We start from the raw sequence: 26,171 nt of genomic DNA, 5'->3' as shown, positions 1-26,171 counted from the left end.
GGAAAAGGAGTGAGATTTCTTTTTTAAAGAGAGCATTTACTGCAGCTATGTCTATAGTCTCATTGTAATAGGAAGGCTGGGGATTTTACTGGAGTTGTATACCACTACAGTAGCGACCACTATGATGGAACAACATATAGAAGCTATTTCAAACCCTAATCACATGCTAACCCGAAATTAGTATTTAAAGATGAGTTCTGCGATTGGTAAATTATAAGACTCAAGTGCACTGTACAGCTATGTACATATTTGTCGCTGGCCTAAAGTACCCCGTTCGATCTCAACTCTTTAACCTAACTCACAAATACTCAAGACTCATATTTGCTTTGAACTATCTAACGGGGTCAGCACTGTTACAATGTCTTAAACCCCCACTATATGTGATATTCCAACTGAGATACTACTCATCAAAGCCTGTCATCTTGATGCGTTCAGTCTTATCTGGCTCCAACGTTCGTGTCGGCTCTTTCGTGAAATAATACCGTCTCCTACTCACCTGGAGTTGATCAAAACGGAAGTGACTCCTTTCAGTGGCCAGAACGACTTATACGCTTGTCAGGATTGTCTTAGATTATGACCCAGAACAAAAATTGCGGACAATATGGCGAAAAGGAAAAGCAACGGAACGGTGGTGTGTGGACTGTGGTATCAACCCACACCCAAGCACTAATCGATCGTCAGTAATATCATCATCATCATCATGGGGGAACCATCTGTTATCTGCTTGGAGTGTCGCAAATTCAGAAAGGGCGTCTCAGAAAACGGGACACCGTTATCTGTATGCCAAGTCTGTCGGCGATTCACGAGAGCAATCGAGGAGCGTGCTGAGGCTGACAGAGCACGACGTGAAAGGGCCCGGCTGAGAGCTGAACAGGCTGAACGAAGAGCCAGAAGACGTGATGTGTGGGGCTCAGCTTCCGACAGCGATGACATATTTCCGCCGCATCCTACATCTAGTGAAGAGTATATGAGCATGATCCAGGCTGAAGCTGCTATGTAGATGAACAGCCCTGGGGCTGGGTCTGAGTGAACATCGCTCGATAAGATCAAAAGCCGTGGTGGGGTTCATTGAAACGAGAAAGGCATGTTCTTAGATTGAATCAACGAGATGCAAAGCACAGAATTATGGACAAAGTGCTTGTGCTCAGCTTGAATGGAACATTATAGACTCATGTAGTATTCTTACTCGTATGATTACTAGTGGTAGAAGTCGGGTATGAAACCCTGTCAGATACAAAACAGACCTTTTACGCCCAACCCAAGGTATAGCGAGTCATGTGATTAGGGTTTGAAAGAACATCTATGTTTCCGACAGGGAGGGCGATGCCGGTCGCTACTGTGCAGCGTTATGGGGCTATATTATGGCTTCTGGTTTGGTAGATCATTCTCAAAAAGTGATAAGAGGTGAGAATTAAAAGAAAAGGAAAGCCATCGAGTACAGGCTGACATCCGGTGGTATGTTGGGATTCATGATAAAATCATAAGCACGCTGATAGCTAAGTAGAACAACTCCTCTCAACTCCTAAATTAGATAATGCAATCAGTTTCGCCCAGCAACATTAAAGATATCATTATGCCACGTATGACCAAGGCCACGCGTCTCATCTCCATCCTCAATAGCCTCCTGCGCACGTGTGGCCTCCTCATGCCAGGTCTTGACAATACTACCAGGAGCATAAACACCCTTAAAGACACCCTGATCTAGCGGCTCAAGACCAATCCTAGTCTCGACATCCGAGTCAGCAGGTTTAAGGCGCGCAAGGACAGCCCGCACAAAGGTCGCCAGGTCCTGCGGGTTAGCGATGCGCGCAGCACGTAGCCGTTCGCGTGCAAAGACTAGCTCGCGATTCAGCGCGAACGCCGCAGCAACAATCTCCTCTGCAATCTTCTTCTCCAATACGCGCCGCACGAGATGTTTCAGGAATGGCTTAGTCAGCCATAGGAGGAATCTCCACTTGCTGCGCTTGACTGTGTAGTCGAGTTTGTGGATGCACACGCGGACGCCGCGCAAAGAGAAAATCTGCTCCAGGCTGCCGCGGCCGACTTCGATGTCTAGGGAGATGTCGATGCCGCGGCGGTCTAGGTAGAAGCTTCCTATGCCTTCATCCTTCAGGTGGAAGAAGCCTGTGTGGGTGCGGAACCAGTAGCCGAAGTCTTCGGCGCTGATGTTGAGACCTTGGACGGTGACTGTGAAGGCTGTTTTCATGAGTGTTTCTGTGCGTTTCGAGTGGGTTTTCACCACGTCGATGTCATTGCGCGTGAGGAGATGCATGCGGTAGGGAAGGAAGGAAGAGAAGTTTACTGTGTGGCCGGGTTCAAGGATTAGGTTCTCGAGGAGGAGGTCCATTTCTGGAGCAGAGATCTCCAGGCGGGGGAATGGAATGTATTGGATTGTTCGGAGGAGCACTGGGAGGAAGACGTTCACCAAGTCTGCTGGGAGGTCGGCCTTCTTGTCGTTGTAGGCACCCCAAGCGTCCTGATAGACCTTCTTAGTGGCATTGATTAACTTGGAGACGGCTGGGTCTTCCGGCACAGTTCTTAGTGTGAGTTTGGTCTGTGCTAGGAAATCGTCGACATCCTTTCGCAGGCTCGTCTCCGAGCCTACTTTATCAGAGTGTTGTTTGAGTTCATCGAGCTTCTGCGGTGCCGAGTCGAAGAACTCGGGGTTGATGAGCATGTCCTGCAACGAAGTTCCGACCTCTCCCAGGAGATTATCAAACTCGGGATCTTTGTTTGCATGGCGCAAGACATTGTGAAACTTCTCCTGAAGCCGATCCCACTCCTCTGCGCTACCGAATGACCGCAAGAGATTCCAGAATTCGTCGACCGCCCGCTTGAGGTCAGCGTTGACTTCCATGTCTTCTTGGGCAACCGAGGCAGTATTTTCTGCTACATCGGCGTAGATCTTAGCATAGCGCGCTACCAACTGGGCAAGTGTTGCCACCGAGTCAGAGTAGTCCGTCCTCTCTCGGAGATTTTGAACCGCCTGCTTCAACCGGAAGAGCAAGGTGTCCCTTTCTCGGCCTGACAGGTGCTCCTTGGCGCTCTGTACAGCATCGTGGCTCGTCTGAGCGATCCCTTCGCCGGCCACACCCGCGACATGTGCAACCTCCTCCTTCACCTCGGCCTTTGATAGCTCATACCCCTCATCGGCACCAGCGCCCTGTAGCGCCTGCTCTTCTTCCTCGGACGGTTGAACTTGTTCCGCAACTTTCTTGGAAGATTCGGCGAGCGATTCAGCGGTATCAGCGAAGATCTGGCGGCCAACGGTCACGATGTCATCGACGAAAAGACGGAAATCGGCATTAGTCAGAAGCAGACCACCGACAGTGCGGAAACTGTCATATGCTACGCGCAGGGGTTAGCCAACGATCATCACTTTGTGATTTGCATGTGCCAAGCCCAGAAGGTGGGCAGTTGTAGAGGGGGAAATCGCGACCCACCAGCTTTAGTATCTGCCCGCGCCTTCACGTGGGCTGCCTGCCTTGAAACCCTCTCGGTGTCCACCTCGACGCGCGAACGGGCCAGGCGCCACAGAAACTCCTGGAGTTGGTCTTGGCTGTTCTTCTGTTGCAGAAATTCAATGAAGACCTGGATCCACAGTCGACTATCCCGCACTAGCTGGCGACCGACGCTGCCGATATCTTGATTACGTAGGTTGAGGACATCGGAGGCTAGGAGGGTACGGAGGTTGGCGATAGTTTGTTCAGTTGTTGGCATGTATCCCTCGGAGATGGCGCGGATCATCTGGTAGCTATGTAGCTTTTGGTGGAGCCGTCGCTGACGGGAGGTGTCATCCTCATAGCGAGGGAGGAGGGGTTCTGTCTCAGAGGGCATATTGAATAGGCCCTGGAGTGAGATAGTGGTTGGTGACGAAGCTCAAGGTTGATGTTCTACGGTATGTAGGGAGGAGTTGGGCCCGGGAACCTGTTTTAGGCACATGACGACACATCACTACAGTGCTACGTAAATGTTCTTGCTATGTTTGCTAAGAAAATTGAAAGCCAGAATGTTTCTTGAATATTTCATTAATCACAAAATCAAATCAAAGTTGAAGCTCTAAAGTAATTGAAGTGAAGCTATTATGTAAAGAAGTAGATCCCCAGGGACGCGATCTGGGGAAAGCTATTTAGCCGGGCCATTCGCCTCTTACGCAATGGCAGTTCCAATAGCATTATTAGATCGGGTTTATTTTGATCGATTTATCTCTGCAAAAGTAATTACAGGGAAATCATGATCTGCAGTGGAAAGGAGACAAAAAGCAAACTAAAAATGTACATATATGCCTCATGTAATTGGAGAATGACATATCCAAATGTGCGCGTATCCATGAATGAGCTCATTCACATTCTACTCTACATCTGGGCACCCACGCGAGAAATGGCCAAGCCCTTCCAAGCCTGTCCCAACGTTGGGAACTGCAGGTGGGAAATATCCTGACGAGTTCGGAGATATTTAAAATATGTACGCAGTAGAGCAGAGCATAGGAATTGAAATTATTAATAGAAGCTTTCCGCCTTACACAGAGGTCGGACAAGGGACCAATCGCTGATGGATCAAATCCCTAGATTCCGAATTGTGCCCCCGAATTGTTTCGAAGCTCAGTGGATATTGAATCCAGACCTGACAATTCAAAGAATTGAAGGGGCAAAAGAAAAAAAAAAAATAACGCAACCGTGCTGGAGAACATAGGTAATCAAAAATCCCCGGGGCTGTCGGCGACCGAGAGCCATTCACAAGGCCGAATATCATCGCCAACCCGGCGGACTCGAAACAAAGGCCCAAAAGTCTCACCGGGGAGCTTCCGTTCGGCGCTGATAAGATTTCCTATTGTATACATATACTATTGTACTATTGTACTATAACAACATATGATATTCTATGTACGGTAGCCTGATCTCCAGTTTACAACCTGCCTTCTAAGCTCATTCCAGAAGGCTTTTTGAAGAAGCTAAAGTGCGAATTAAAAAATATCAAAAATATCAAAATGAAAAATGAAAAAAAATGAAACACCGAATAGACATTAATTAGGGTATAGCTTGACTCCACTTCGGCACTATCTGCGGCTCTGGGAGCTCGTAGCTGTGGATTTGGATGGAGCTGATAGACTAAAGAGGGTTAGTGTATACTTCATGGCGTTTTCCTCCCCGGCTTTTATAGCCAATCAGGTTACAGTATTTCATTATTCACAATTCTACTTGGTAGTTGTCATCACCAGTTCCAAGTCTACCGTGTAAATTGGAGATTTCTAACTCCGATACTCCAATTTTCAATCCCCTCACATCCTCGACATCCAATATTCAATATGTACGAGTGTACAGATGTATGCTCCCTGCGTAATGTTGGAATGAGCAGTTAAATCCCGCATGCAATTATATGTCTCATTCGGGATACCCTTTCAATTTCATCAACATTTGATTTGATTGTATCTCCGCATTTGTCGGAGTCGGCGCCTCCCCGTCTCCACACAGTGATACCTGGATCTACTTCCCGAACAAAAAAAAAAAAAAAAAAAATTAAAAAAAGCTTTTGGAGGGATCCAGATTCCAGAAGGGCTTTCATGCACAACGGTTCGCTGTCAACACCGAAAATGAATCCACATGGGTCGTGACCCTCCCCAGAGTCCGACTCTTCCCGACTCCAAATCATGACTCTTTTTTTACTATACTGTGTCGCCTTGACACGCGGTCCCGGTTAATTATCTGGTCAACTCCTGTCGGAATGTCTTTGAGCGCACGAACATCCCAGGGGCAATTTAATATGTTGTCGCGTGTACATAAAAACAGACTCGCATCTGCTCCCAGATCCTTTTTTTCTTTCTATCATTCTACCTCTACCCCAAACTTCAAGTCTTCTATCACAATGGCTCGATACCCTTCACTACCTACTCAGCAAAGCCGGCCGGTGCACGCCACCCCGGCTCCCCATGTGAACCACGCCTCGCCTGCGTAAGTCAACCTAGAGCTCACCAAGCTTAGGCAATGGAGAGGAACTAATTCTCTCTTAGTGATGCCAACTATGACACCGCCAACCCTGCATACATTCGCAAGTACCTGCGCACCTACGGCCTCACTCCTCCTCGCGCCGAGGGATACGAAACACAAAAGACCCGATGCCTGGCGCAACTCGGTCTGAAGAACACCCCCATCGATAAATTCCTATACCTCAGCACTCTGCGCAAGAACAATGTGCACCTGTTCTATCGTCTGGTGACAGACCACCTCAGGGTACGTTGAGCGCCGAGACATGTGATTGGACCGGGAAATCTTGGGGAGACGAAAATTAACCATAATAATCCCTGCAGGAAATGACACCCCTGATCTATACCCCAGTCGTCGGCGAGGCCTGCCAAAGGTGGTCCGAGATCTACCAACAGCCCGAAGGTACGTGCCAATATGACTGAGATCTTCTCCACAGCGAATTGCCTATTTTCTCCGCAATTGGCAGAATCTCCGCACACGAATTAGAACCGGGGACGCTAACGCTCGTTTTAGGTATGTACCTGAGCTGGGAAGATCGCGGAAATCTCGCTTCGGTCATCTCCAATTGGCCCGAGCAAAATGTCGAGATCACATGTATCACCGATGGCTCCCGCATCCTCGGGCTGGGTGATCTGGGCATTAACGGTATGGGTATTCCCATTGGAAAGTTGGCGCTTTACACCGCCTGTGCGGGCATTCGTCCCGAGGCCACCCTGCCTCTGACTCTCGATCTCGGTACTGGTAACAAGGCCCTCCGGGAAGACCCGCTGTACATGGGTAGCCGCCGCGAGAAGATCTCCGCCGAGGAGGAGCGGGAGTTCTTGGACGAGTTGATGGGTGCTCTTACCGAGCGCTGGCCTGGGTAAGTGACTCATTCTCACATGTCTTTCGGACCTATCGTAACCGTGACTAACAAATCTTCTCTAGTATTGTCATCCAATTCGAGGATTTCAAGAACCCCTTCCCTGCTCTTGAGCGGTATCGGGATCACTACACTTGCTTCAATGACGACATCCAGGGTACTGGCGCTGTCATCCTTGGCGGTGTCATCAACGCTGTCAAGCGCTCCGGTCTGCCCTGCAAGGACCACCGTGCCGTGTTCTTCGGCGCCGGCAGCGCCGGTGTCGGCGTCGCCCGCCAGATTGTCGAGTTCTTCATGCGCGAAGGCATGACCGAGGATGAGGCCCGCAACTGCTTCTACCTCGTCGACACCAAGGGTCTTGTCACCGCTGACCGCGGCGACAAGCTCGCCGACCACAAGGTCTACTTCGCTCGCCGTGACAACAACGCCGAGCAGTACAAGACTCTCGAAGAGGTTGTTGACTACGTCAAGCCCTCCATCCTGATGGGTCTCTCCACCATGGGCGGCGTCTTCACCCCGGAGATCCTGCGCAAGATGGCTGACTGGAACACCGCCCCTCTCATCTTCCCCCTCTCCAACCCCTCCTCCAAGTCCGAGTGTGACTTCGAGACCGCCGTCACCAACACTGACGGCCGCTGTCTCTTCGCCTCCGGCTCCCCCTTCCCCAACTGCACCTTCACCAACTCCGCCGGTGAGACCCGCACCTACTACCCCGGCCAGGGCAACAACATGTACGTGTTCCCCGGTATCGGCCTCGGCAGCATCCTGTCCAAGGCCGTCCGCGTCACAGACAGCATGATCTACGCCTCCGGCGATGCCCTCTCCACTGCCCTCACTGGCGAGGAGCTTGAGCGTGGTCTGCTCTACCCCGACATCACCCGCATCCGCGAGGTCAGCATCGTCGTCACCCGCAAGGTGATGCGCGCTGCCCAGGAGGACAAGGTTGACCGCGAGATCGCCCTCCGCTCTATGAGCGACATCGAGCTGGACAACTGGATCAAGTCCCGCATGTATGACCCTCACACTGAGGTCCGCGCTCTGGAGCGCGAGGTCGGTCACCTCCTCTCCAGTCTGGGAACAATCTCGCCCCCTATCACAGCGAGTGGTTCCCCGACTGAGGAGAAGAATGCCAAGCTGTAAGATTTGATTTTTTTTCTTTTCGGCTTGGTTGTGCATACTGCATTTCGCAGAAAAAAAAAGCATTTGTTCTAATCTGTCAGCGCTTAGGATGTCTGCGTGATGGACTCGCATGTCACTTTTGACTTTTCATATTTCCCCCTTTGGTTTCGAGCGCACTCTTTTTTTCCTTCTCTGCCTATTTTCGGGTTGGACACGAACTTCTTTTTCCCTGATTGAATACCCAGCACTTATTTTTGGTTTTTGGCTCGCATTTTGGTTGCATCTTGGGGATAGTTAAAATTTAGCTGTTGCCATATCAATGAACAAAATCAACTTTTATACTATTATCCTACATTTTACCGTACAATATAGCTCCACGGGTTACTATGAACATGTCCATTTTCAGGGCTCGCAACATCTTCCCTTCTAGGTTGATCAAATCATCAATAATATCCCTAACGGATGAACACAACTCCCGGACTTGCCCAAATCCACTTTTCCTCATGGACCTCGGGAGACTCCACACAAGACGGGGAGACCAATCTCTCCGCGAGATGACTAAGGAACGAAATTTCCGGTTTATATTGGACTTTAATATCTATAACAATTGCATTAGATATATTTTACACTGTATATATTGTTCACATACAAAATCTGCACATACGCCATGCCATCTCCCCTTGCAGACCCCGTCAAGCTCCCATGTGGACTGGTTTTGCCGAATCGGCTGAGCAAGGTACAAATCACATACATTGTTCATACCTAATGGCTATACACAAATGGAACTAACACCCTTTCAGGCCGCAATGGCTGAGATGATTGCCAAAACTAACCAGCCGACAAACACCCTGGTTGATGCTTATGAGCAATGGTCCGACGGTGGATGGGGGAGTATTCTTACAGGTAAGATCTAATGCTACTATGTTAAGTTTAAGATTCTATGGCAAATGCGAAGCCCTTAAGCTCTATTTCTATATCCATGCCCTTTCCCCATATATACCCAAAAAAGCGCCCAACTTCAAACCATATGCAACCCTCAAAGCCCTAACTCTGATTCTAATCCAACCCTTCACTATCAAAACATATTCCGAACCACAACCAAACCTAACACCTCACCAGGAAACGTCCAAGTCGACGTAAACCACATGGGCAGCCCCTTCGACCCAGCCCTACACGACGAATACAAAGACAGCGAAACCAACAGCGCCCTAGTCGCGCAATGGAAGAAATACGCCGACGCCTGCCAAAAGCACGGCACCCCAGCCATCTCCCAGATCTGCCACCCAGGACGACAGTCCTTCCGCGTTGCAGGTCACCGCGGCATGCTCGCCCAGACGCTCGCGCCTAGCGCTGTGCCCATGAAGGTTGGAGATAGTTACCTCCAGAGCCTGATTGCGTGTCTAGTTTGGTCTGAGCCCAAGGAGATGACTACTCAGGATATTGAGAGGGTTATTCGTCAGTTTGTTGATACCGCGAGGTTGATGGCGGATGCTGGGTTTTCGGGTATTGAGCTGCATGGTGCGCATGGGTATTTGATTGGTATGTTTTCTTTTTTTTGGAATGACTGGCTCAATAGTATTTGTGCTAATGGTTTGTCTGGCTAGATCAATTCCTCAATGGAAAGGTATGACACTCTTAGCTCCCCTATCCCTCCAGCCACACCATCATCAACACAACTACTAACTCTAACCTAGACAAACCTCCGGAGAGACGCCTACGGCGGCACACCTGAAAAACGCGCCCGCTTTGTCCTAGAAATCCTCTCCCAAACGCGCAGAGTCGTTCCCGCAACCTTCGCAATCGGCATCAAGCTAAACTCTGCCGACCACAGCTCAACAACCTTCGAAGAAACAATGACACAAATCGCACTCCTAGCCGAAGCCGGAATCGACTTCATGGAAATTTCCGGCGGCACCTACGAAGATCCCAAAATGATGGGCTACGGTAAAGCCAGTGCGGCAGCACCAAAATCCTCACGCACCGCCGCGCGCGAGGCCTTCTTCCTCGAGTTCTCGAAGGAGGTGCGAAAGCGCCATCCTGGTCTCGTTCTTATGTTGACTGGTGGGTTCCGCACGCGTGCTGGCGCTGAGGCTGCTATTAGGGATAATGCTTGTGATCTTGTTGGTATTGGACGGCCTGCGGCTATTGATCCGAAATTCCCGCGTTTATTGCTCGATGAGAGCGTTGGTGATGATGAGGCGCAGATGCCGTTGAACAAGGCGCCTGTTCCGTGGTATACGCGCTTCTTGCCGTTGCATCTTATTGGGGCTGGGGCTGAGAGTGTAAGTTCTTTTTTTTTCTGTGTGGTTTGAGTGGTTGGCTGACTGGTTTGGTAGACGTATTATGCTGCGCAGATTCAGAGATTGGGGAAGGGGATTGTGGCCATTGCGCCTCCTTGGTAGATTGAGGCCTTTGGTTTGTATCAATACTTGTTTTGTTTTGTTTGGGTGTGATCACTCTTTGGGTCGAGAATAGAAGAGTATACATGTGTACATGTGTATTGTGTGAGGCAAAGATTCTATGAGTAAATAGTAATTCTAATATATAGCCTTTAATGTAATATGATTGAAAGCAGACAAGACCCAAATCCCTTTTGCGGTTGCTGTTGGTCCTGCATTTATATCCTGAACGCCAGGCCAGCGTATTGTACATGCCACTGTGATATGTTAGAGATACAACCAATGCTAGAACTAGCAGCCTACTTTTTCTTCATCCAACTGACTCAAAATTTCCTGCTCCTTCAACTGCCTTAATTGTTCATGTAGGGCATCATTCCCCTGGGCCAAACTTTGTATCCACAGTGCAGTCTCCTCGAGAACGTATTTCCTTGTATATGATTGTTCCTTCAGCCCTGGCACAATGCGAGAGAGTTCTTTATATTTGTCTCCAACAAGCTCTCTTCTCCTCTTTTCCGATCGGCAGTGACACAATTTTTGTCCTGGCTTTTGCACACATTTTCTCTTCTTTTGCCCAGCCTGGATCCTGGCTTTGATGCAGCTTGGCCGTTGCGAGCATTCATCATCGTCTGGAGAGAGCATTTGGCCTTGGCTCGATGAGGATGAGGATGAAGATGGCGAGGATGGCGTTTCGGAGAGTCTTTCGTTTGGTGGAACCATTGAGGGCTGAAACATGGGAAGTGTGAATCCATTCAGTTGCGAGGCCTCCAGCACAGGCTTCTGAGGTGGCTCGTCTATTATTTGAGGGATATCGAAGCCCATGTTCATGCTAGTACAGAAACTGGCCATATTTCGCATCAGATTCTGCACCAGCCGCTCCTCTGTCCAGGTACCGATGGGACTAGAGTAGCCGTGATAGCAAAAGCTGGGATCTGAGCCCCATTGGAGACCTTCTTCGGTGGGCCATTGTTCTCGGGAAATTTGTTGAGGCTTGTCGGCTTGCCAAGGACAGTAGTGTGAAGGGGTACTATGGCCCCTTTGAAGCGTCTGATTGTCGTACTCCATTTGGGGCTGTGGGAGATACCAATCAATGTGAGGCTGCTTTCTTTGATTGTACTTTGGGTTTTAAATGTTGACCAGGTGGTGAGCTTGGCTTTGATAATCTGATATCGGGCCTGTGTGTGGAAAGCCAACAACGATAATAGCACTTGATGTTAGATTTTGGACTTTGAACTTCGGAGTTTGAAGTTTGGACTTTGGATAAAGGGGAACCTTAGCTTTATCCTATAATTTGAAGCCAGCCTTGTTAAAGGCAGGGTTCCCTACGTCAATTCCGGAATGCACCCGGTGCGGATCCGCAACTGCATCCGCAGCACATCCGCACCTCAAAATATAGATCTACAACCCGTTTAATTCAATACATACGGAGTAAAAGGTAGTATTTTAATGGTACACCCCTACACCGCAATACGCCGCGGGTTTATGGCGATAACTAAAGTATTCCTCTCCTGGTAGTTCCTGTAAAAACACACCGGGTGCATCCCGGGGCTCCACCTATGATGTCGTTCCAAATAAATTAGACCAAGGAGCCTAATTATAGCATTCAGGGTTTGGTCTTGATCTTGAGACAAAACAGGAACACGCTTCTCCATTTCTATATTTTACTTCGATCTAATTTCGTGATTTATGTATTGACACGTGACTGTCCGGGTACATTCCGGACACAGTCCCGGGATTGTTCCACTCCTTTTCCCTTTCCCCTTGCAGCATACACCCTTTCTTGCGGTCACCATCCGGACCACCAATCAAATAGGGAACACTGTGGGTCGCATATACCCTTAGGGCCTATGGGATCAAGGTCAAACAGATGCCTCCTAAAGGTGGAATTACTAAAGAGCCACGCCGTCGCAAGATTGCCTTGGCCTGCGAGTCATGTCGAGAAAAGAAGGTCAGATGCGATGGTATAAAGCCAATTTGTGGTCCATGCGCTCGACGCTCGTATACCGTTGACCAATGTGTATACAAGCTGGATAATGCGAGGTCTGCTAGCAACGATGAATACCTGAAGATTCTCCATAATCGAATTCGGGAGCTTGAAGAGATATGTGCAAAGGGGGAGTTGCTGTGCCGCCTGGGCCGTCACAATATCCAGACTACAGGACATCTGAAAGTCAAAGTCATTTAGGTGAAGCTATGGATCTGGATCACCTGGACGCAGAATCCAGGACATCAGTTGCCGCAGAAGGATTACTAGGACTGGGTTCCATTCCTGTACCATCTGGACCAAGTCCTCTGTCCTCCACACCTGCTTTCCAACCGCCAAGATTTCCCGCGCAGAGAAATCGAGCGGAAGCTGAGCGTTATAGATCTCCACATGCGGCACATCTGTCTCCTAAATCTTTTCACCCACAAGCAAGCAGTATATACCCTTCACCGTCTCTCAACTCCCACGGGAATGTCACCGCCATGGGTGCAATATCTGTCGCAGAAGACGACCCAAGCACAGACTCTCCACAGGAGCAGCAATACTATGGAAACTCTTCAGTGGCCTCTTTTATGCGTCTTGCAGGAGAGTCGATGCCTTTGCGGTCGTATATGTCAGCTTTGCGAGATAGCAAGAATGAGTCGTCAAGATGCCAGGGCCCTGATACGGGGATCTGGCGAGATCTAGGCCATCCATCGGTAGATCTTCGGTTCGACGACTTCTCCTTGCCCCCTCGATCTCTGGCAGACCACCTTCTTGGGTGCTACTGGGACAGGGTACATTGTCTATTCCCATTTTTCCATCGCCCCAGTTTTGAGCAAGCGTATGAGAATCTCTGGGGGTCGGACAAGGCATCCAAGCCCGAATTGCCACAGCTCAATATCGGACTCGGGGGCGCATTTGATTGCGGTCCTAATTCGATTGTCTTTCATTGTGCACTCAATGCCATATTTGCCCTTGGCTGTCATTTTTCTGATATTCCGCCTGCGGACCGGGAGGCCGCGGTATATTCATTTTTCCTTCGGGCAAAGCGATTTGTAAATCTTGACCTCCTGGACATAGGCACCATCGGCGTGGTCCAAACTCTTTTGATTGTTTCACTTCTTCTTCAAAGCACCCCTTACCCTATTCGGTGCTGGAATGCAATTGGACTGGCGTGTCGCGCTGGTCAAGGACTCGGGCTACACGAGACAACCACACATGCCTCGAACAAACCCCTGGAGACAGAAATACGACGGCGCACCTGGCACAGCTGCGTCATTATGGACATGTTAGTACAATCGGTCTTTTAAATCCTTTTCGGAAGACACAGCTAACTAATGAAAATAGAATTGTGAGCATGACACATGGAAGACCGAGCATGACCTCTCACCTCTCACCGTTACCTCTGCCTGCAATGGGAACGGACTCCCAGGAAGCTGATCCTTGTGAGCTTAGTGGACAACCCTGTGATCATAAACTGGGATATATGACTTTCTACGTTTCAACCATTGAATTATACAAAATTCTCGAGTCTGTTCTATCTGAGGTCTATAACGCTTGGCAGAGTCGATCGAATAACTCTCGCACCAGTTCGTTGCAAAGCTCCAAGCTTTGTAGCCTGGATGTATTGATGGAACTCGACGATAAACTTGCTGCTTATGAGACTAGCGTGCCCCAGCCCTTGAATTGGACAGATGAAGCATCAATGCATCACTCGAGCAGTGGTAATTCGTCAACCTTCAAGCGTCAGCAAAATGTGTTGCGTGCAAGGTAGCTTCTCTCTTTGGGACTTTGAGTTACAGTTTCTAACCAAAAGGGAAACAATAGATTTATCCACCTTCGCCTTCTGTTGTATCGCCCCATGTTTACTCAACTTTGCTCCGGTGAACGAGCTGGGTCATCACGCCGCTCTGATATACAACCCAGCGAGAAAAATATAATATACTCCTCGGTCTACTCAAAATGTGCCGCCTCCTGCGTCACAGCGGCCATCAACCTGGTCTCACTTGTTCACGAGACATATCGAACGAGTGTAACTGATGCTTGGTGGTACAATGGATTCTGTTCGTGATCAACTCCGCTGGTTTGTCCATGTTCATCAACTAACATGTACTAGACACATCGACTGCAGGATTCATCCTGATAATGTCATACTCATGCCATTCTATCCGGGAGCAGGTTGATTCACAAATCGTGGATGAGAGTTGGCGCAAGTGCGAAGAGATCTTAGCTTTTATGGCTATGTTCAGTCTCTCGGCCCGCAACTCGTTGCAGTTCTTGCAAGTGACGCACCAACATATTATGCAAAACTACTCAGGTTGGTTGTTTGGTAATGGATACTCACTGGGTATAGGCTAATTCTCGTATAGCTACTTGTCGGCCTGGCGATGCTTCGTTAGTTTCCACTCAGCTGTACCAAAGGGGCAATCAACAACTGAACCGACCCGATTTGTCGTCGCAGCCTACCGAGCCGATATTAGATGAACACAACCTCCGTCACGAAACTAATAACTTGGATATCAATCCTTTCACAACGTGGGATGAGATGGGCTTTGGGCAGGAAGAATTTGGATTCCTTGGCAGATTTGATTTGCCTGATCTTGCAAGCTGGTTCACGGATATACCCTCTTGACATATCATAAACGCGAAGTCTTGTATAAAAATATGCAGCATGGGTCATCGGACCAGACTGATGCCAGTCGACTACTTCGCATCGCAAGACCTGATATCCAAAAAGTCAATGCAACACCGAGCAAGCATGACTGAGCTCCACGGGTATATTGAATCCATCAAAACATGCCCTATGTTGAAATCAACAATTGCCTCATCCGGAGAGGAAGGTGGGAGGCTCTCATTTACCGAGTCCTATGGTTTCCCCTTTGAATAATACCGCGAAACAACCATGGGAAAGCTCCCATGATGAGTAAACCTCGGAATATGCGACCTGTCATTATCTCATAACCAAAGGGTATCATTTTCCATCTCTCGCATGTATGTACAATCAACACTCCAAAAGGACATCACATAGGATCGAAAAGTCTCGTATCATCATGGCTCCAGAACGTCCCAGACAGATTCTCCAAAGTCCCAAAGTCCGGCACCCACAGAGGGTCACTCTCATCCTGATCAATCCACGGCGCCAACTGCAACGCCATTCTAACCGCATGCTCAGAATCATCATCCGGACAACCCTGCGGCTGCGGCGTGGCACCCACAGTATCAGGAGCTAGTCCCGTCGGGTTAACCGGGGGATACTTATCACTCCCAGACATGCCAGGAGCAGTGGTAGAATTCCAATTAACGCCATACTGGGCTGTCATCAGCTCTGCCATTCCGGCGTTGCGGGCAGTCTCATTGCCCTGAAGTTTCTCCATGGCGGCGTTGACCAGCAGCTCGAAGGCGTCGCGGTATTTCTTGACCCATGCTGCGCGTTCGCCCATTACGAAGAGGACTGTTGAGCAAGCACGGATGTCATTGCTCATGCGGACGGACCAGACTTGGTCTGTCTGTGTCCATAGCGCGTAGAGGAGGGTGATTCCGGCCATGAAGACCGTTTGTACGGCTAGGAAGGAGTGGCCGTATTCTAGGGTTTGGTGCAGGCGTTTGTGGGATTGGCATATGTTTCCTGCGGCCAGGATGCAGATTTGGTAGTATGGGTCTGTGATTGGGAGGAGGGGGAGGAATGGCTGAATTAGTAGCCGGACTGCTCGGTTGAAGTGCAACATCGGGTAGTCGAGATCTGGACCGCTGAATCGCAATAGGGCGGATTCTTTCCACTGTTCCAGTTCAAGATATAGAGGGTCCATTTTTGGTCGGAGAGAAGATAGGGGGCGGTCGGCGCGATAGATTTTATGTTGGATGCGGGAGTCGATGCGACGGAGTTTGAAGAGGTAAATTGCGAATGTCAAGCTTGTTGTCTTGTTTGGGTCTAGGGGTGCTGTGAGTAGTGTGGGATCTTCAATGTCATCGTCCACTTCTAGTGGGAGGTCAAGATCAATGTGACGATCGGATATACTGAACGGACGACCGAGGGACATCGATACCACTCGCTCCAAGTAGTATACAGTCCAAAATAGTCTTCGTCGCATTTGAGTGGTAAATGGATCCATGTTGCTCTCATTTGCCTTTCGGTGAAGACCTAGATCGATAGCAGTACGCATGGCAAGTCCAATCATGTACCACATGCCATGACTAGATGCAGTTCGAAGATGATACACGACAAGAAGAACCATGGCCTCGATATTATCAATGGATCGCGCTTCACACATTGTGGGAACATGCTGTAAGGCGGCAGTATAAAATCGCTAAAAGTTGTAAGCATTAGCCGATCTAACGGTTAGAGACGTGATTACCTCGGGGGTCGTGTATGCATAATTCTCACTCAGTCGAAGCATTGTTGCACCAATTGCATAGACCAGGTTGAGTTTGAAGATAGCAAACCGATCAGACGGAGTAAGGTCCTCACGTTTGGTCTTCGCCAAGCGCCATCGATCTGCATGGATCTGCCATACTTGTTTCCGATTAAGGAATGGATATCGAGAATGAAGTCGGGTGAAATATGTTTCGAGTATTCTTGCACCCATCTCATCGGTTGGAGGTTCAATATTCGCCGGCAAGAGATCTTCCATCCTCGTTGCCCGATCTCGAACTTGAGTAGCGCTGGGCTGCACCGAGGGCCCGTGTACTTGGCCTGCCTGGTTCTGGGAATTATGGGCGGCGATACTGGTTTTCTGCTGCATCCTTGAGATGAATTGGTTCCATACACTCGTCTGGACCATCTCGCCCAGATCGGCAGCGAGGGAAAGACCAGAACTGGATCCTACGTATGCAGGGGCCTCGGAAGCACTCAGGGCAAGAAGTCCCACGATTTCTCCCACGGGATTATTGTCAAATCCCGAGGTATTTGTGCGTGGTGTTGTGTGACCACCTTGTGGGGAGAATAGCGAAGACGTATTTATAGCAGCATTCCGATCTGATGATCGATCAGACTCAACAAGTTTACGCTCAAGGAACAGTACACGCTCCTCTAAACCACGTGTGTAACTAACATCCAAATTAGTTTTCTTTCCGGTTACTTCATACATTTGAAACTTACTCATTCTGGCGGTCTTTGTCCTCTCGGACATTCGACTTGTCGCACGGGACCCCCGCCTTCAAGCAGTTAGAACAGGTCGGATGTTCATTGTCGCACTAAAAGAAACCTGTAAGTTAACATGTTTGTAAATATGCTACTGACTAGATCCAGCTCACCTTCTGCTTCCGTGTCTTGCAGCGAGTGCATGCGGTCCTCCCACGTTTTCGTGGGTTATGATCTCGCGATGCGGGACTTGTCTGCCTTGATGACTCGGAATTCTGCCCGAGCGCATACATATCGAATTTTCTAGAGAATATAAACCTCAATTTGACACATTAAGACGCTGGTGAAGTGCCATTGCATGGTGAGATTGAAAGAGGACGGAGATGAGGTTGGACCGGAATGCCAAGACAAGACATCTATTAACCCTAACGCAGCCTATAGTTTACAAGGCATTTAGGATATACATTTAAATCTTATGCTTTATTGTTTTCTGCTTTATTGTTTTCTGCTTTATTGTTTTCTGCTTTATTGTTTTCTGTTTTATTGTTTTCTGCAGTTCGGCTACTTGTGATCAAAGAGATATTTCAAAGGTCTGAGAAATCAGAAGCTGGAGCTAACCCTCCATAAAAGCAGAGCTTGGAAAGTGATGAACAGTTTCTAGTCCACCAGATAGCAATATTGACATAGACTCGATAGCTCGGAAAATCAAAAACACCAAGTAATGTTCATACTAAATTAATCTATCGTAAACTATATTACCCTTTTGGTATCATACGCCGCCCATGCAACAAATGCAAATGCAAATGCAGATTTAGCCAGGTCAAAAGTAAAACGAACGGCCCTTCATCATTTTCAACTCTTTAGATGGCTCAGTGATGTTGCTGTTCCTTCTCTCTGTGTTCCTCGGTATTAGGTTCCACCTGAGAAGGCGGCATCCATGATTCGGCGAGTGTCGACACAGAATGACGCTTCTCAGCCTGGTGGTGTGTCTGATGATCGACAGACTCGGGGTATTCAGAAGTAGCCGCCTCGGCATCTCTTTCTTCTTCGGCTTTTCGCTTCTCCTCTTCAATTTCTTCTGGCTCCTTTGGTCGCTCCAGACCTCTGTCACGCACAAACATACATGCCAGGAAGCACATGCCGATGAGAGGGACTTGCAGGGTAAATACTGCGTGTGAAGCCTTGCTGTAAGAATGCAGGATTGAAGCCCACTCAGTTGCACTGAGGTTCGCTCTTGGAGGAAGCGAGTATGAAGACTCTGCCAGGTATGCGAACTTGGTTGATAGATTGGAGCGAAGAGTAGCCTGCAGAATTGCCGCAGAGATGGCGAGGCCACATGAACCACCAATGCAGCGGAAGAAGTTACGGTTTGCAATCACAACTGCTCTTTGGGACTTGGTGCAATGGGCTTGCAGGGCCACGAGAGTGGGCTGGAATGTGAAGCCAATTCCGGCGCCCATGACTGCCACAATGACTGCAATAACGGCTGGATGGGTGTGGGTACCGAATAATAACATAAGGCCCGACCCCCTGCGAGAATGATAGTATTAGTATAGGACCAAAGTAAGAGGGCTTATGCATTGATCAACGTACAAGGTCCACAATCCAAATCCAATCCAAATGATTTCTCCATAGCGCTTTACTCGCGAGATGTACAATCCCGATGTGATTGAGAAGATTGACTGGGCCGCAACCATAGGACATGTCATCGCCGCAGAGGCGATTGGCGACCAGCCACGAGCATTCTGGTAGTACAATGGCAGATAGTAAAGGCTTGCCTGGTAAACGGCACCATAAAGAAAACTCTGCAAGAAGATTGCGGAGACGACCTTATTTTTGAAGAAGACCACTGTTTCATGTCAACTGAATGTCTCTTTACGACTAGGGGGATCAGAACATACCTGGTAGCATTGGAAGTGTAGCCACCTTCCATTCAATGAGCAAAAATGCAACGAGTGAACAGCCTCCGATAACGAGCATACTGATGACCATCGGTGAATCCCAGGGGAAATAGGATCCACCTCCCGAGATAGGAATCAAGAGGAAGATGATACCAATGGACGACGCAAGCAGTCCGAACCAGTCAATGCGGCCAATATTCTCCCGGAAGCTATCTTTACGTGCATTATTCGGAATGAGGAAGTATCCAACGACTGCAGAGCAAGCAGCCAATGGAGAAATCAACCAAAAGAAACCACGCCACGTTGAACGCATGGTGAATGCAGCACCTAGAAATGGTCCAATGATATTACCAAGACCTAGAGATGCACCCAGAATACCCTGGTACTTGCCTCGCTTTTCCAAGGTCACGATATCGGAGACAATAATCATGGTCAGGGAGGTAACACCACCACCGGCGACACCAGCCAAACCTCGGAAAACATAGAACATAGCCGGGTTCTGGGACAATCCACAGAGCAGGTCTGCAATGCACAGCAAGACCAATGCGGAGATGTACATGATTTTCCGGCCAAAGATATCTGACAGTCGGCCGTATAGTACCGTGAACATGGTGTTTGCAATTAGCGATGAGGTTCCAGCCCAGGATATGGTATTCTGGGCACCGAGTTCGCGTGAGATCGTTGGCAGGGTGACACTGATGCCATTCTGATCCACCATGCAAATCAGCAAAGAAATTGCCAGACCTGTGAAGACAACCATGAGTTGCGCGAAGGGGAGGATATTTGTTTGGTCGTGAAGGGCTTTTTCGGCCTCTCGTTGTCGATTCATAGCTGCAGTGTAGTGGCACAAAGCTCGTCCAATTACGGTGTTTCTCCCTAGGGTGTTTGAGATGTTTCGTAAAAGGCCATGTGTGCCTTGTGGCGTTGAAGATCTTGCAACACACGAAGTATATTAAGGTTGGAAGAAAATGCTTGGCGTGATATTATCCAAAGCACAATTATATGGAATGTGGAGGGACTCGATGTTGTTTGAAGGAACAATTAATCCCATAACAAATTTATATAAAAGAAGAGTCATTTGATAAGTAGAGTTTTTCCCTGGCAGGATTTTAGTGCCTTCCGATCCATCGGTGACTGAGCGCTGGATGTCGATTGGAGCTTACACGCCGGCAGGTGTCACATCGGATTCAGGTCCGACGCAAGTAGAAACTTGTGTGCTTTACATTAAGCCCGATATCAGATCGACGGCGATCCAGACACTGTCGGCTCTGTTCCGCGTCATCTTTTCGGTGCCGTTGACGAAGAGCAGAGTCTGTTGTGGATCCCTGTCGGATAGCCGATCGGACCTCCGATGGCTTAGTAATGGTCCGGGATGCCGAATCGGGCAATTTATGCCTTGATCTCCGGATACTTCTCCGAAGTACTGTCGCTGTTCTGCAGCTTGATCACTGATTGTGCGGTCAATTCAACCAATTAAGGTACTATTTGAAGCCATATCTCCTATACAGAGATGTATATGTAATTTCCGGTGTCGTCACACCGCCGTGTATGTCATTGTTGAACGCGCTGTGCGACTCGATAACAGAAGGCCTTTTTGACGATGGCAAGCCTATGGGCTTTTATATAGCTTACATACTTCCATGGCTCTCTTCTTCTATCATGATCGCCACACATTTTTGTAGGCTGCTCAGTTCAACCAAGGTCACCCTACCGTTTTTACTTCATAGACATGCGATGGCCCGGTGGTGAAAGGGCAGTTGGCCTCGTCTCATCATTAAACCAAACGTTGATGGGGACTCGGCGGAAGCTCCTATCCGCTTGCAGTTGGTAGTTTGCATCGCGGCAGTATTCATTTCGCCTGTCACCGTTTATTATTGATGAGGATCTCGACTACCCTCCAGAGACATTGATGATAGAATAACCTTTTGCCCACCATTTTGTTTTCGGCGAGAAGGAGGTAACACCGTCGAGTCAAGTGCATTTCTCGGACTATTTGAATCGCCTTGCTAAATATATGCAATACATATATGGCAATTTAATTCTCAGATATGGGGCACATCAGTTCCAAAATTATTTAATACAGGTCAGTCAGCCACTACGTCCATATAGTGTTTCAATGTAGGTCTACTTATTCAATGAGAGACGCTTCCAACCTAGACCATTCCCTCAAAATAGTAGTGTTATTACGATAGTCCATTGGTCTGGGGGCTCCACAGCTCGGGTTTTCAAATTGAACTGGCTCATCAGGTGGAAGTAATACGAGCGGTAGATCTCTTACTAATGGCTTCATTCGCGAAGTAGGCAACATTAACAACCCTGCAGCAAAGACGTTGACAAGCAGGCCTGGGCGCATTGTCTCCTTTCGACTTCACATCCAGGGAAACCCATGACACAATCGAGTCATTGGGGGGGGGGGGGGGGGGGGGGGGGGCAGTTATCTTCTCTCTGGCAAAAGGACACAGTTCGGCTCAGGTGATGGGGTTGAGCAAGATTATCCAGATCCGCCGGGAAGAAACTTGTTTTGGGGAACAACGTACTTGATCAAATACAAGGGTATAACAATCTTTGAAAGATGAGTTGATAGTCTCAAAACTAAGCAGATAGGAATGGAATTTCCAATCCCGTCAACAAAAGTGGTATCAAAACAGGATTAGCCAGCGTGGCTCGTCGACTTCATAACAATATTAGCCCTGATAATATCCAGTCCCAGGACATCTCGGATGTCACTTCCCCTACATAAGATGAACCTATATAGAGATCTCACGGTCAAAATCAAAACAGAGATCCCTGAAACGACACATCGAACTAGCCCCTTCAGACTAGAGTCAGACGCTACCATCGTGTTCTGGATTGGGTATCCATAATTCTAACCTTGACGTCTCATAGAGCGCATAGAAACGCAGAAACCAGGATGGGCAAGGCATCGAATACCATCCATTGCCGTGCATAGTAAGGCATAAAGTCAGCTGGTGCTTGTGCTGGCTCGGGTTGCCTTGTGCAAGCACGAGTTTGCACAGCCAAATATTCCGATCTCACAGCTAACTTGGTGACTGACATCATCCTCTTAACATGATATGTTAGGTATGTGCCGGTCCAATCTGAACTCCTAGGCCACCACCAGGCCAGGCGTTCTGGATGGTAGGTGTGTTAGAGGCATTAATATCGTAAGCAGGGTTTTCGCCGACTGCATTGCTACTGCTACCAACACCATTCTGAGGAGTAGGCCCAGCGTGTCTTGAGATATTGCTAGGATTCGGTACAGCATGATGGGTCATATAGCTGGCACCGGTGACATTGCCCTGGTTTGGAAAAAAGCTCTGATTCAGTGACCCGCAAGTTGTGCAGGTGAATTCAATCTTGAAGTTGGTAAGAACCATCTGGGGGACGTCATCGTGGTCACTGCGATTGGTGTAGTCTTTCGGAGGTCCAACCACTCCTACTGGTAAAGTAGCAGCGGTCTGATACTCGACTCCTGATTGTGGTATTGTCATTTGATGTGGGTTGTGATTGAAAGACGGTTGATTTTGTGTGGGAATCGGTACATGTTGCACCTGGGGTGGGGGTGGCAGGGCTTGAGAACTAGATGGTGGAGCAGGTACGTGGTTGCTTGAGGTCTCGTGTGGAGACATGTTATCATCATCAATCATTGATGGCTGGAGATGCTCTGGAAGCCAGCGATTCTCGGATATCTCCCCAAATGCATCTGCCCCTTCTCCTTGCGACTCGGGGGATTCCTCGGGCGACTGCTGATCCTCTCCACTCATGTCGATATCCAGCCCCTGTTCATCCTGGCCCTCGCCATGCCGCGGTTGAAGTTTGGTCAGCGCTCTCTGTGCCTGGCGCATGGAGATGTCATACCCGTGGTAGCGTTTCACGGCATCCACGACATCCTGGGCTCGTACTTTCGACTTCATATCGAAAAGCTTTGGGATCTCACTCAGCAGAAATCTCACATGGGAAGCCTCAGAGCGAGCGGGTGTCGCCGCAGGGGAGTTTGCACTCCGGCGGCAACTATGGCTGTCTTGAAGACTGGTGATGTAGGTCGCATTTTTGTTTGAGCGACAGACCACGCGAAAGAAGCAAGTTGCTGATGATCGACATCCGATAACTACGCTCTTCTTGTTGCTTCTGGCCACACGAAGCTCCCAGTGTTGCCTGACTGATATACTCCGTACCACTGTTTTGAACTCTTCCAGAGAGCAAAACCGCTGGCCAACATGAAGGCCGGAGTACATCTCAGTCATAGTGATGAGACTGAGGCAAGTACACAGGATACAGCGATATTACCAGCTAGGACAGCAGTCACAGAGTCTTGAGCGACAACGTCCATCGGGCCTGGTTGTGGCTTCACCAGGCCGTGCTTGCAAACAGCTTTGGATTGCGGAGTACGGGGTGATCCTTAAGCAAGCACGGAGGGATTCTGCGTAGGTTTGGATTGGTCTCTAGCCAAAAAGCCTTGGAGGCTATAATTAAATTGTGTAAAGCAAAGTCGATTATCTCGTTAGGCAGCACAGCTGATTGTTGATGAATATCCATCAAACCCTGGAGGTCAATAAAGGTTTAAGGCGGAAGTTCCAAGTGCCAGACCGCTCGGCTTCACTTTTCATATTCCTCCCCACTTCGATCACCTTGAAGTCGCGCACAATTTCAATCTATTTTGTGCTATTAGCCTTTCGTGTCGAATTTCATAAGCAGATACACAAGATGGCTTCGTACGGGCTGCTGGGCCAGCCAGAAGAAGGTCGAGTCCAACTCCAGCTCTGTCCTCGCAGGTCAATGTTAACACCCCAGCTCTTACAGATGCGCTCCACAAATCGCGTCTCCTCAACGTCGAAGAAAAACCATTCAAGCGAATTTCGAAACGACTATTGAACCCCGAATCCCTTATTGTCTCACAATCCTCGCTCCCTGTCACCCCTCCTCCCGAAGAAACAGACGCCGACTCAGATGCGACCGCAACAGAAGCCGAGAAACAAAAAAGGCTCGAAGAATGGCGCCACTTCCGCGAGGATGTCTCACTCGACTTTGCTGCCTTCGAGGGCAGTATTGCGCGTGTCCAATTCCTTCTTACTAGCAACGACCAAGAACGCCAGCGATATGCCACGGAGCGAGTTCAGATTCTGTCGACAATGCAGTCTGTACGGGAAAGCACGGCCGATCTACGCAGTCAACTTGAAGAGGCGCAGCGACTCCTCTCCTTGCGAAAGACCTACGATGAATTGACGGACAAAATCACGAGCAACCGCCTACTCAAGCCGCGTGAAGACCAGTCAGCGAACCTTCAGAAATTGCGACTAGAGATCGCAGATCTCGAGAAGGAAAGCAAGGACTACGCTATGACCTGGGCTGAGCGACGCGAACAGTTCGGTCGCATTGTGGACGAGGGGATGCAGCTTCGTCGCCTAATCCGCGATGAGAAAGAGGAAGTCGAGCGCCGGGAAGGCATGCAGGAGGGCGCAGACGGTGATGAGGGAGATGCCACATCCAAGGGCAAGGCTAGTAGTGGAAACACCCCTGGTCCTGAAACCGATGCCGCGACCCCCTCCCAGCACGGCCAAGATGAGGCCGGTCGACCATCTGCCCTACAGGTTGAGAAGCCAGGGGTTGCCGGTGCTGCGTCGCCTTTACGGCAAGTTACAGCCGCCCAGATTGATGGGGCAGTATCTAATCGGGAAGATACCGACATGATCGATGAAGGTGAAATCTCTGCGATTAGTGATGGCGAATTATCCGAGCTCGAGGAAGGAGAGGAACTCCCTGACAACTTCAACGGGAAGATGGATACTACCTGAAAATGCATTTCGGCGTGTACATTACTAGCACTAGCAAGGAGTTCTGGTTTATGGTCTGGCGTTGGGCATGGCTTAAATTTATTGAATAATATTATGGAATCTTTCCACCTTATGGGTATTTTTTTTTAGCTTTGATGTAATCAACATCTTCTTCACGAAATCTCGCGCTCTGCAGTCTTAGCTTGGGCAATGGCTTCTTTCCCAGCAGTAATATGCGCAACGTTGCTGTCCATTCCCTTCTTGCCCTCCTCAACCTATCAGAATTGGTTAATGGAATCCAAGAATACAGATAGGTGGTAGACAGGGAATGTTTCACTCACAATCAGAGCTTCTAGGTTCGCAACAGCCTGCACAATCTTCTCCTTCAACGTAGGCAGAACCTTCTTGGTCTCTTCAAGAGACATGCGCTATCATCCGTGTCAGCATTAGAGGTTTCAAAAAAATAGGCAAGATGATTTGGTAGAAGCAAAGCTTCCGTACAAGACACATACCTCTTGCTTCAAGGTATACTCGCGGTTCTCGTCGCCACCGGTGGTATCAGCCTCCAGCCTCTTGATACGCTCAGCCTGCTGCAGAAGCTCCTTGTGGTAAGAAGCTTCCTCCTTGACCAGGCGGATCACGGAGGAAGTGGCGATCTCTAGCTGCGTGCGGGGTGCCATTATGATTATCTGCGTGAGAGTTAGACGTGTCCTAGGATTTGACACCGAGCCTCCAATGATATTGCCAGAGGAGCTCCCATAGGATGAGAAGGTGTCTTCCAATTAACACTATTGGAAGTCTATATCCAGCACTCAGGATGCGCACATGATAGCTGTACGGCTAGCATTGCTGTGCACAATTGTTCAAGACACAGTGCATATAGACGGACATCACGGCAGAGACAAATAATAGAAATGACATACCTGTGGATTTTGGATCTGACAACAGAATTTAGTAGTATGCTGAACTGATTTTCGATTTCTCAAAAGTTCATTGATATGCCCCTCTATGATGCTATCAAGACGATGTTTGCATTGTTTGCTGTTAAGGTGGATAATCACGTGCTTATAATTATAAGTTCCAAAAGAGGGAGGATGA

At 48.8% G+C, this 26,171-nt stretch overlaps 11 protein-coding genes across 11 annotated transcripts; 5 read left to right on the top strand and 6 right to left on the bottom strand.

Annotated features, from left to right (window-relative positions):
- Positions 1-700: 700 nt before the first annotated feature.
- Positions 701-1,000, top strand: N7517_007998 (uncharacterized protein; the record flags this gene model as incomplete). Its single annotated transcript, XM_056725728.1, has 1 exon — positions 701-1,000. The coding sequence occupies one exon, from the start codon at positions 701-703 to the stop codon at positions 998-1,000; it is 300 nt and encodes a 99-aa protein (XP_056576579.1).
- A 540-nt stretch (positions 1,001-1,540) lies between these two features.
- N7517_007997 (uncharacterized protein) lies at positions 1,541-3,837 on the bottom strand (the record flags this gene model as incomplete). Its single annotated transcript, XM_056725727.1, has 2 exons — positions 1,541-3,348; positions 3,444-3,837. 2 exons carry the CDS (start codon positions 3,835-3,837, stop codon positions 1,541-1,543), a joined length of 2,202 nt encoding a protein of 733 aa, XP_056576578.1.
- A 1,884-nt stretch (positions 3,838-5,721) lies between these two features.
- On the top strand, positions 5,722-7,983 carry N7517_007996 (Malic oxidoreductase; the record flags this gene model as incomplete). Its single annotated transcript, XM_056725726.1, has 5 exons — positions 5,722-5,948; positions 6,008-6,227; positions 6,305-6,383; positions 6,495-6,843; positions 6,909-7,983. 5 exons carry the CDS (start codon positions 5,722-5,724, stop codon positions 7,981-7,983), a joined length of 1,950 nt encoding a protein of 649 aa, XP_056576577.1.
- A 646-nt stretch (positions 7,984-8,629) lies between these two features.
- N7517_007995 (NADH:flavin oxidoreductase/NADH oxidase family protein) lies at positions 8,630-10,364 on the top strand (the record flags this gene model as incomplete). Its single annotated transcript, XM_056725725.1, has 6 exons — positions 8,630-8,698; positions 8,763-8,865; positions 9,082-9,501; positions 9,567-9,586; positions 9,657-10,244; positions 10,299-10,364. The coding sequence occupies 6 exons, from the start codon at positions 8,630-8,632 to the stop codon at positions 10,362-10,364; spliced, it is 1,266 nt and encodes a 421-aa protein (XP_056576576.1).
- Positions 10,365-10,652: 288 nt separating this feature from the next.
- On the bottom strand, positions 10,653-11,423 carry N7517_007994 (basic helix-loop-helix domain-containing protein; the record flags this gene model as incomplete). Its single annotated transcript, XM_056725724.1, has 1 exon — positions 10,653-11,423. The coding sequence occupies one exon, from the start codon at positions 11,421-11,423 to the stop codon at positions 10,653-10,655; it is 771 nt and encodes a 256-aa protein (XP_056576575.1).
- A 1,128-nt stretch (positions 11,424-12,551) lies between these two features.
- On the top strand, positions 12,552-14,956 carry N7517_007993 (fungal specific transcription factor domain-containing protein; the record flags this gene model as incomplete). Its single annotated transcript, XM_056725723.1, has 5 exons — positions 12,552-13,612; positions 13,672-14,094; positions 14,152-14,387; positions 14,441-14,641; positions 14,694-14,956. The coding sequence occupies 5 exons, from the start codon at positions 12,552-12,554 to the stop codon at positions 14,954-14,956; spliced, it is 2,184 nt and encodes a 727-aa protein (XP_056576574.1).
- Positions 14,957-15,344: 388 nt separating this feature from the next.
- N7517_007992 (putative C6 transcription factor) lies at positions 15,345-17,694 on the bottom strand (the record flags this gene model as incomplete). Its single annotated transcript, XM_056725722.1, has 4 exons — positions 15,345-16,628; positions 16,677-17,367; positions 17,420-17,514; positions 17,575-17,694. The coding sequence occupies 4 exons, from the start codon at positions 17,692-17,694 to the stop codon at positions 15,345-15,347; spliced, it is 2,190 nt and encodes a 729-aa protein (XP_056576573.1).
- A 576-nt stretch (positions 17,695-18,270) lies between these two features.
- On the bottom strand, positions 18,271-20,131 carry N7517_007991 (putative MFS transporter; the record flags this gene model as incomplete). Its single annotated transcript, XM_056725721.1, has 3 exons — positions 18,271-18,931; positions 18,995-19,250; positions 19,303-20,131. 3 exons carry the CDS (start codon positions 20,129-20,131, stop codon positions 18,271-18,273), a joined length of 1,746 nt encoding a protein of 581 aa, XP_056576572.1.
- Positions 20,132-22,379: 2,248 nt separating this feature from the next.
- Positions 22,380-23,546, bottom strand: N7517_007990 (uncharacterized protein; the record flags this gene model as incomplete). The annotated part of the gene is made up of 1 exon (XM_056725720.1): positions 22,380-23,546. The coding sequence occupies one exon, from the start codon at positions 23,544-23,546 to the stop codon at positions 22,380-22,382; it is 1,167 nt and encodes a 388-aa protein (XP_056576571.1).
- Positions 23,547-24,006: 460 nt separating this feature from the next.
- On the top strand, positions 24,007-25,094 carry N7517_007989 (uncharacterized protein; the record flags this gene model as incomplete). Its single annotated transcript, XM_056725719.1, has 2 exons — positions 24,007-24,043; positions 24,103-25,094. 2 exons carry the CDS (start codon positions 24,007-24,009, stop codon positions 25,092-25,094), a joined length of 1,029 nt encoding a protein of 342 aa, XP_056576570.1.
- A 152-nt stretch (positions 25,095-25,246) lies between these two features.
- N7517_007988 (putative tubulin-specific chaperone Rbl2) lies at positions 25,247-25,753 on the bottom strand (the record flags this gene model as incomplete). The annotated part of the gene is made up of 3 exons (XM_056725718.1): positions 25,247-25,348; positions 25,415-25,501; positions 25,586-25,753. 3 exons carry the CDS (start codon positions 25,751-25,753, stop codon positions 25,247-25,249), a joined length of 357 nt encoding a protein of 118 aa, XP_056576569.1.
- Between the last annotated feature and the right edge of the window lie 418 nt (positions 25,754-26,171).

This window comes from Penicillium concentricum (genome assembly GCF_028827145.1).
Source record: "Penicillium concentricum strain IBT 3081 chromosome Unknown utg000003l_segment0_segment0, whole genome shotgun sequence".
In the NCBI taxonomy this organism is placed as follows: domain Eukaryota; kingdom Fungi; phylum Ascomycota; class Eurotiomycetes; order Eurotiales; family Aspergillaceae; genus Penicillium; species Penicillium concentricum.
The sequence above is the reverse complement of the archived record's forward strand: the minus strand, read 5'-3'. Positions and strand labels throughout refer to the sequence as shown.